Below are 10,681 nucleotides of genomic sequence, written 5' to 3'. Positions count from 1 at the left end.
CATCTTTTCATGTGTCTGTTGGCCATCCGGATGTCTTCTTTAGAGAAGTGTCTATTCATGTTTTCTGCCCATTTCTTCACTGGGTTATTTGTTTTTCGGGTGTGGAGTTTGGTGAGCTCTTTATAGATTTTGGATACTAGCCCTGATGAAGGGAATTTTAAAACGGGGCACAAACACTTTCCAGAGAGTTAAAAATAAACCACACACACACACACACACACTCACACCCAGGTGCCCACCCCTCCACTCCCATCCCCCCCCACACACACAAATGAGGAAGCCAGGCCTCATGCAGCAGATAGGTTTGTATGGAGAAGCAGTGATATATAAGGCTCTATAGGTCCTATTGTGAAGGGTCTTGAAGCTGGTATGACAGAACTGATCCTTAGCCCCCAGGAGCCATTCTCATCCTTTTTCGTCTAATTAGAGAAGACACAAAGTTTTAGCTGGGCCGGGGCCTCTCGGCTAGAGACTATATCCCCCGCCTCTCCTCCCGCCAAGGAGATCTAATTTGCACCATTTGGTTAGATTACACATGACATATGAAACTTCTATGTCTTCTTCTTAAAGCTGCTTATCTTTTAATTCCTCCATCCCACCCCACCCCTGCTGGGAATTATGGCAAATGGAGACACTATGGAAGTTGTGTGTTACAGATGGCAAAACCATGTCTCCATATATGGGCTACTCAACTCTGTATTGTCTTGTGAGGTGGAATGGTACAGTGTGCAAGCTTTTGGTAGTGGCTTTTTCACTCAGCATAATTCCCTGGAGATTTATTCAAGTAGTGTGCTGTCAATAGTTCGTTTAGTTTTATTGCTGAGTAGTAGTACATGATTTGTTTAACCATTTACCCATGGTAAAACATCAGAGTTGTTTCCAGTTTTGGGCTATTAGTAATAAAATGAAGATGAATATGTAGGTACCATTTTGTGTGTGCATGTGGACATAAGTTTTCATTTCTGTGGGAAAATGCCCAAGAGTGTAGTTCCTGGGTCGTAAAAATGTATACAAAAAAAGTTTTGTTTTTTTTTTTAAAGAAATTGACAAATTGTTTCCAGAGTGGTTATACCATTTTACATTTGCACTACCAATGGATAAGTGATCCAATTCTTCCACATTCTCGCCAGCATTTGGTATTCTTACCATTTTTTATTTTAGTCATTCTTATATGTGTATAGTAATATCTCATTGCAGTTTTAATTTCTATTTCCTAAATGACTAATGATGTTGATCACCTATTCATTACTTATTTGTTATCTCTATATCCACTGTGGTAAAATGTCTCTTCATATCTTTTTTGTTAAAGTTTATTTATCTTTGAGAGAGAATGAGAGAGTGGTGGAGGGGCAAAGAGAGAGGGAGAGAGAGAATCCTAAGAAGGCTGCATGCTGTAAGCACAAAGCCTCACATGGGGCTCGAATTCACGAACTGTGAGATCATGACCTGAGCCTAAATCAAGAGTTTGACGCTTAACCGACAGCCACTCAGGAGCCCCTCTCTTCGTACCTTTGTTCATTTTTTTTTATCTTATGGTTTTGCTCTTTTGGTCTTTAATATTTACTGTTGTTATTTTACTGTTGTTTAATTTTTACTGTGTTTATTATTATTTGTTGAGTTCTGAGGATTTATTATATATCCTAGATTTGACTCTAAAAACATGGCCCATAAAGGGAGAGGATACATTGGACCTCATTAAAATGTGAAACATTTGGTCCTTGAAAGATCCTATTAAGAGGATGAAAAGATAAACTATAGGGTGAAAGAGATATTTGCAAGCCACATACCTAACCAAGGACTGGTAGCCTGGTCCTAGTCCTAGGTCCTGAAGATTTTCTCCTATATTTTTTGCTAAAAGTTTTACAGTTTTACATTTACACTTAAGTCTTTGACCCATTTTGAGTTAATTTTTTAAAAGACTTTTTATACTTCCAGAAGTATCTGTGGAAATATCTGCCATTATTAACTTTAGATGCAGATTGGGAAAGATTGAGCTGAGAGTGGAGTGAATTAGATTTTCCTACTACTCAAAGATGGAGCATCTTTTCTCAGAGGGGCATCTCAAGCTAGAAGGTATAAACCACAACATGGAGGGAAGGGGGGAGAGAGAGTTCCTAGTACAGAAAATAAATATCTAGCTTTCTTCCTAAAAGGCAGTACCTGGGTGCAAAATGTCCTGAAGTGATTAAGGGAAAAAGGAGATTTTATGGGAATACAATTCTCATACTTTGTCTTTTTCAAATTCATTTCCCATTTGTCAATTGTACTATTTTATAAAGCTAACATTAAAGTTTAGATAGGGTTTTCTCAAAGTCAATGGCTGAGAATCTTAAGGTAGGGGGAGTAAAGGAGATAAAATGGGCATTCAACAAATTCGTTAAATGGAATTTTACTCAGTTCTCCCTCATTATCATGGACTACAGCACACAATCACACACAATTAAGAGCTTTCATTGACTAACAACTGTATGGACAGTGAAATAAAAGTCATTTCTAGATCAAGGGACTTATTTAGATATTCTTTTGCAATTAGAAAGCATGGTCACTGGGGATTTCCTGTAACTGGATCTTATCTGAAATATCATACTGTTACTGAAAGCTGTATTTTCATCCAACTGGAGCATTTGATCTGAGAACATTTTAGAAGCTTTCTACAGATTAAAGTCAGGAGACACATTTAATAAACAGAGGAAATGAAATGTACAGTCAGAAATAGACTATTATCCATTTTCCAGGTTATATTTTCCTTTTAGAGTAAACCATTTTAATTCCTTTTGATTTCCTTATAATTAAATTACTATCTGAACCATGCATGTATTTTTTATATTTCCTTTGAACTGTAACATGGAATGACCCATAGATATCAAGTAAGTATCTGTAAAAGACAGAAATGATATACCCCCTATTGATAGCTTCTTATGTATATAATCCAGAATGCACTCACCTGATACCTGATGAGAAAGGTACAAGGATCAGGGGTACAAATCACCTATTTTGACATATTATATATTGTTAACATATTATGAAATGTTGATGTAGACTCTTAGCAACCCCATTGTATTGCTTATTTTAGCTTTATGATTAAAGATGACAATTCTCATTAGTTAGTCATGTTAAACCAGCAAGTTATTTCCTATTCTCTTGTCATTAGTTTTTGCTCTCTAGATAAAATACTTAATAATAATCCATAGAAATTTAGAAAAGACTTTAGGATATCTTTTAGAAGGGATAATAGAGCTGAACATCCCCATATTAGAGGTAAAAAATCAAGACCTAGAGAATATTAACATTGCATTTCAACTATTATAAGATGCACATTGTAATTCATATGATCATCTCTAAAATCAATGTGTTTTCTATAATGAATAGTGTCTTACCATGGTTGTTTGCCAGGTGGAAATCATGATGTAGTTGCTTGTTTATGCATGAACTTGTAGGCATTACTGAACAACTGTAACTTCACTTCAGTAAGTGGGCCACTTCAAGATCATTTGACTAAAGCATGAGTCCTATTGTGGCCTAAAAACTTTTGTTAATACCTTCTAGTGAAACATATAAAGTATCAGCAGTAAAACTCATAAAACAGATGCTAATAGCTTGGAAAAACAATCCAGGAATTAATAGTAGAGCATTCTTTTAGAGAAAATCTGGCACGGGAGGTAATAATATGGAAGAAAAGAGGCACATCAACTACTCTTAGTCAAAAATTGATTCAGAGCAATTGGCCCTGACGTATTTTTGTTTTCATGCTTTATAACATTGATATGTAAAATATCTATGCCTAAGTAAATCTAAAAGAGCTCCTTTAATAAGCATAAAATAAAAATTCTAAATGATGAGGGAAAATTATGGCATAGTTTGACCAACTTTTGTTAGTCAACTCTCTTTCTTCTAAACAGGTATGAATATAATCAGTTCTGATTCATTCTTATTTCTTCAGATGTTTTCCTATAAGCCAAGTTATTATCCATTCATACTCTGAAGTAAAAAATCAAAATGTTCCAATTTTGATGAAGAAATCTAATCTTTATTTCTATGATGTTAGCACAATATACTCACACAATAGCTTTAATCTGTACTTAACAAAATACATTATAGCACTTTACAAACTTTATCAGTTTGGAAAACATTGCATAACATTTTATTAAACACAATACTTTATATATATTATATATATTTTCATAATTTTATTTACTTTAAAAAGATAATTACTCTCTTTATTCAATACTTGGTTTTATCAGTAAAGCACAGCCTAACAAAGGAAGAAGTGCTCTCATTAGCAAATCAGATAAATAGAACACTAAGAAGAGATACCACCTGTTAGTCTCATTTATTTTAAATTAAGGTACCAGTGGAATGTAAACAAATATTTTTGTAATTTTTTTTTTTACAAAAGATGTATTATCAAATATACATGCAGAGGTCTGAGTTCTAGCGACTATCATTATATTTCCTTAACAATGTGGTACAATTTGTTCAGTCATTAAAAACTGTAGCCTTTGGCACTTTGAGTAGAAAAAGAATATATCAATATTTATGTAAAGAAAAAAAAACCTTCAATGACTAGAGAAGTACTTTAAAATCTTTTGTTAAGAAATAGGAAAGATTAGGAAATATCATACTGCACCTGAAATGCTGCAGCTTTATTATTTTTTCTTCAGAGTACTAAAACCAGTCCACCTTCCTCTCTATGAAATGGCAAAAGCCAGTAGGAGTGCCGTGATGGTGGCGGTGGTGAGAAGTGGGGAAGGCAACATTTTACTCCCACTCCCCTCTCTGAGAAGGAAATTGCCAGAAGGGATGTAGTTGAATCATATTTTATTGCCAGAGTTTTCAATTCTGCTGGTTTCAGCTAAATCCCTAATGCTCTTAGGAGGTTGGTTAACTCTAGAAAGCTTTGCCCTTTTCCTGTAGAAGTTGATAATGATGTGATAGTCTTTATCTCTTAACAACCCCTTCCTTCTGTTCTCACTGAAAACAGATCAGATCAACCAGCTTTGTTGTTACCTTTTATCCCCTTGGCAATCATCAAGTGTATATTAGAATTCTTAAGAAATGGTGTAAAAAAGGTTTGATACTAAATTCCAAGAACCAAATATTTCTCCACAGTTAAATTTTTAAGTTGGAAAACACCTCCAAATGTTTTGGTTTTATCTTCTTCTTATTGATAATATTTGTTTCCTTTGATTTAGGCTGAAGGCTTTATTCAGGATAGGTAGCAAAATTGTTGTTTGCATATTAAGCACAAAAACTGTGTCTATTTAGATATTTTGAAGAAATACATTCTTAATTTATATTGTGAGATACTTTCACTTATCAATTTGCATTTTTTTTTCCAGATTCTTCCTGTTGATGTCCAATTGACAAAAATATCTTAGGGAAGAAGGTAAAACCTAACTACTGTTGCTCTGATTTACTGGTTATTAGAATACAAAAAATTACTAATCTGGAACAAAACAGAGTTTTTGGATTACTGATTAAGATAGCAACCTAAGCCAGCTGGTTGGAGATGTCCAAGGGTAGACTCAACCAACATTGCTGGCAATGTAACCCACAATGTCAAGTGTTGGTTCAGATTTCTTATTTATAAATTCACAGCAGTATATTTTGCTCAAGGAATGTCAACTGTTATTCTTGCTTTAAAAATAGAAAAACATATCTATGACATCAAAAAAATAATTAATAAATAAAGGAGGAGCCATAAAATGCAAAATATGATCACAACAATTTTGAAAAACTCTAAAACAATGTATTTTTTAAGTTATGCAAATTTACTCACTAAAAAACAGAATCATTAGTAGTACCTACACTTAAATAAAAAGTAAGCAGCAAGAAAAAAAAACTATGTAGAAAAGTACTAGTTATTCCCTTTCACTGAAAATATTCCTACACATTTTTTGTTGTTGAAGAAAGCATAATTTTGAGGAAATGCACAAAACTTTTTCATTTTTTGACTGTGACAGAGCCACTACAGAGAAGCTGCGGGGTGTCCTATTCTAACACAAAGCAGCCAGCATCTTCTTAATACAGTAGCATTTCTTTGACAAGGAATTGCACGCCACTATTTCACAGCTAAATAGAATTTGAGAGTTTACATGGTATGTGTACTATAATAATCAGCACCACCCTTACTGGGCTGTAGGCGCAGATTCTGCAAAATGAATATATAATACTGCATGGCCTCTGCTGTAGGGAACCGTGTTCTGGATTCCCACAGCTAATTATAAAGAAAAATCCCTAAAGTTGGCACATTCAGGAAGTAAAATAGTATACACTGAAGGAAACCACTTTCTTCTGATACTGCCTTCTGCAAACCTTTTGAGTTTGAAGACAGGTCTTAAGATTCTTCACCTTATCATATTAATTAGGTTCTTGCATTGTGCTTTTCCCTCCCCTTGATGTGAAATCTACAAGCTTTGCATGTAGTAGTTCTCAAGAGTCATTGAGCTCCGGGCTGATGGTAAGATGACCCAGTTTGATGAGAAGGCTTCCCAATCCACTGAAAACAGAGCACAGAGGGAGAATCAAGACATGGTCTTCTGGGGGGTTCGCTCAAGGGATTGAATCCCATCACTCAATCCTTATAAGCCCGTGTTGGGGAGGTTCCCTTGTAGAAGATATTTCTAGTGTTTTCCGGGCTGTTACTTCTTTCAGGGATTAAGATGATGTTGCCCTTTCTCCGCAGGGTAGAGTCGCGGGAAGAAGAAACAGACAGCGTCTCTGAACCAATTTCGCTGCCCTCTACTGGGGTGACACGGATAGTGGTGATTCCATGGTGGTGATGCTCATTGTTATCTATGTTGCTTCTCTTGCGATCTCCAGAGCCAAAACTGTCTTTCAGGGACTCACAGCTTTCTGAGTCCCTGTTGAGATCATTGAGCTCGTAGGTTTGGCGAAGGCTGCCCTTTTCAGGGGCTTTCCATTTCCAGGAGCCGCTACCTTCGCCTTCGGTAGATGGGATCTGTATGATGGGCCTGTTGTTCTCCGGGTGAGCCTCAACTCTTACGATCCCACTGGGTTCGTGGTCTGTCAAGGTTTTGTAGCGGATGGAGCCAGTGCAGGAGACAGTGCTGCCTTCGGTGTTCTTGGGGCTGCTTTGCAGGACACCCTGCTGCTTGGACATTGCTATTACTTGCATTATTCGGGGCTGGCTGTTGCTTCTATTACAGGCCACGGTCTTCTCTGCAGCTTTCAACCACTTGGCCCGAGCAGAGCTGCTTTTGGGAGAGGTGCTTATGTTTTCCTGCGTCTCCTCAGGGATGTGCACTAACTGCGAAGACCCAGGGCGGGACTGGATGGACACTCTTGGTCCTCCAGGCATGCTATTGTTACATCCGGGGACAGTGCCAGGTTGGATCTTGAGGTACTGATTGCTGGGAGGATGGTGGTCTCCATTCACCCCTACTCTGGAGGGCTCTGAGCTTGACCTCATTTCTATGGATCTGGGTGGTGACTGTCCAGGCTCAGTCTCTATAACTTGCAGGGACAACTTGCGGCTTTCATTCTTATTCTTCCACTGGGTGAGAAGCTGCTTTGATCGAGCAGAATCCATAGAGGCATGAATGGTGGCATTTCGTCTGACAGGGTCTTCTACGGATGGGGTGTTGGCTCTAGGTAGGGTATTGCTAAAGGTAACCATGTTCTCCTTCCCCATGGGACTCCGTGGAGTGATGATTTCTACATCAGCGTTTGCCCTTTTGAGGTTTGTCAGTGAGCTGGCATCTCTGTGATTTCGGTTGAGGATGCCTTCTGTGTGAGCAATTCCATCACTGCTGCTGCCATTTTTAGCAGATAATACTCTGCTGGGGTCTTGGTTGAGGTCTGTCAGAGACCTGAGGGCTTCTCTGTGCTGAAACATACTCTCTTCACTAGGCAGAAAATTTCCCACAGCATACAGGCCCTGGTATTGGAAAGAAACAAGAACATCATGCACTAGAAGACATGGTTACTAAGAGTTTGTCTTAGAGGACCCACTGACGCATATAAATAAGGTATATGCTGTCTATATACTGCTGACTAATACAAATAACAAAAAACCAAAAGTACAATTACTCAGGAAGTAGTTTGTAAGTTATATCATAAATCGCTGAACTAACTGTTCAGAAATAAGGAGCCCGTTATTTTTTATTAGTTGGATTTCCTCTCCTTTCTCCATCCCACTGGATGTTTTTGTGAATCTTATCTATCCTCTGTATGTTTTGAGAGAAAACAAAAAGACAGACAATGAGAGAAATAAGACATTCTTCTGCTTTTCAAAGCATTTCATTTTTCTGGATTTAGGAACCTCTTGTTGAGCGACACCTTGAATAGCTTAACTGATTTATTTTACCTTCCTTTTTAATCACACCTTATGATGGAAAGCAGGAGAGGTGTGAAAAATATGAAACACCAAATCATTCATAAAACATGTCATCAGGTTTTGCAGTGAGGTCAGATACAAATGTTGTTATGACTCAGATCGAGCACAGCCCTGTGTGTTCAGTATTGTGCAGAATTCTCAGAAGACAGGGCAGAAATTGTCACTAGTTTGGGGCACCCACATTCTTTTTTTTAACTTGGTCTCAAGTTTGGAAGTGTATATTTGGTCAATTTAGTGCTAGGACACTAAATTTGAGCTAAATTTTATTTAATCTTGCTTTCATACTTAACCTACCAATTTTTTGTTATTTTAGATTTGGGGGATACAAATTTGGATAAAGTAAAAATTCAGATTCAGAATTTTTACTTTTTACACGTAGAAGACCAAATCCCTGATGGATTTTCAATTTCTAAGATGCTTAGTTTGGAGATATGAGCAAGGAACAGATACCTATTTGGGTATTAATTTCCATGAATGGTAGCCACTGTCTACCATTTCAAATCAAGCCAAAAGAATCCCATGGAATCAACATTTTATAGAATGCTTAACAATTTAAAACAGCATTGGCTTAGAATTGATGAATATGCAACCTCAGGGCATAGCATGCAAACAGAAATTAAATAAAGTCAAGCTTCTGCCTATCCAACCACTTTAATTCCCGGTTGAAATGTTCTTCTAAATAATATCTATCTATGCTCTCGCTGCCAGATTTCCCAGGATGAGCAGGCCTACCTAATGTTGTATTAATAATTGTAATAATTGTTGTAAGTTTAGGAAAATCATCCACTAGACTGCAAATAACCTCTGCCCGTATTGTTCAACATTCAGTGCCTAGCATTGTGCTTAATAAATATAGTTGCTTCATCCTTGTTATACCATGAAGTAAGTAGCTATTATTCTCATTTCATAGGTGAAGAAACAAGCTTCTTAGAGACTATGTAACTTGGCCAAATGTCAAGGATATTTGAGATTCAAGCCCAAATTCTTCAGACTATGGAGCCCATGCTAATTCCAGGACACCATGAAATCACACATGTGTGAAGGCAATTCTTGAACTACGGGGATGCAGTTCTCAGTCTTCTTATTCTGTAACACACATCACCAATCAACATTCGCATGAGAAACCCAAGCTTATGCCCAATTCCTGGAATACTATCTTTACCTGGATCATATTCTCTGCCACAGAAGAAAGCATGTGAGTAAGCATGAGATTTGAAGTAACAATCCTGACCATGCTAGTTTATAAAAATGAAAATTAATCACTGCTTGCCTCAGCACTTTTACTATTTTTTTGTAATCATTTTCTTGTAACACCTTCCACAGTGCACCAAGATCACGTGATTGAACTGCTGCTATAGATGATTTTCATTTCTCAACCAGCCTCTCTCAGTTTCCTTGGTTATTGCCTCTTCCTCTCTGTGCTGCTTGCATGTTGGTGTCTCTTGGCTTTTATTCTTATTACCTAACAATTTTATATACCCCTATAACTATAATGGTGCTTCCTCCAATAATATCCATGACTTCCAAGTCTATTTCTCCACTATCAATTGCTCTTTTGAGCTCCAGACCCAACTCTTCAACTGCCTGTGGATCCTTAAATTGAGCTGCTTTGACCAACCTGCTCCCTCCATTGTTTACCTGGTCTGCTAGACCAGAAGTCACCATCTGCCCAGTCTTCCAAGCTGGAAACTGGCCATTATCTCTCATACTTCCTGTTCCCTCACCTTCCATTTATACTTGCTTTTTCATGCGTCCATCTTTTTGCCTGTGTAGTTTCTTCTGCTTGAAAGTCCTTCCTCCTTTTCTTACCCTAAGAAAAACATTTCTTATTTCTTAAAAACCACATCATGTCTCTGAAGGCTTCCCTAACTTCCTTCTTCAGTCTGCTATTCCAAAGCATTTTGTTCACACCCCATTATATCATTTAACATATTGTAACCATCTGTATTTTTATTAGTCTTTACACTGAAGACTTCTTAAGACTATATATTCTCATTGTTCTGATGCTCAGTATAGTACCTAGCACAGATCATATACTGAATAAATGTAAAATGAATGAGTGAAAGAATTAATGCATGAAATGGGTAATCTCAGTTTCCTTATGCTGAGAATATTTCCTTTGAAAGAAGATTAGGCTTGAAAATAGAATACTGCTAAAAAATTCAGTATTAGTTGGTGCCTATATATCCAGATGCTACATTTGTGTTGTTGGGCAAATTATATAAACTTCTACTAAACCTTCACTGTCATGAACCTTACTTTCACTAATATTTACTTTCCTCATCTATAAAATTATACTAGCAAAAGTAATCCTTGATTCTT

General features: G+C 37.0%; 1 protein-coding gene across 1 annotated transcript in view; it reads right to left on the bottom strand.

Annotated features, from left to right (window-relative positions):
• Positions 1 to 4,005: 4,005 nt before the first annotated feature.
• Positions 4,006 to 10,681, bottom strand: part of PLPPR4 (phospholipid phosphatase related 4) — a 42,652-nt gene continuing 35,976 nt past the window's right edge. Inside the window, exon 7 of the mRNA XM_030327588.1 lies at positions 4,006 to 7,900. Coding sequence (XP_030183448.1) covers positions 6,575 to 7,900 — 1,326 coding nt within the window. The 3' untranslated portion in view covers positions 4,006 to 6,574. The remainder of the gene's footprint in view (positions 7,901 to 10,681) is intronic.

Source organism: Lynx canadensis, chromosome C1 (assembly GCF_007474595.2).
Source record: "Lynx canadensis isolate LIC74 chromosome C1, mLynCan4.pri.v2, whole genome shotgun sequence".
Classification (NCBI taxonomy): domain Eukaryota; kingdom Metazoa; phylum Chordata; class Mammalia; order Carnivora; family Felidae; genus Lynx; species Lynx canadensis.
The sequence above is the reverse complement of the archived record's forward strand: the minus strand, read 5'-3'. Positions and strand labels throughout refer to the sequence as shown.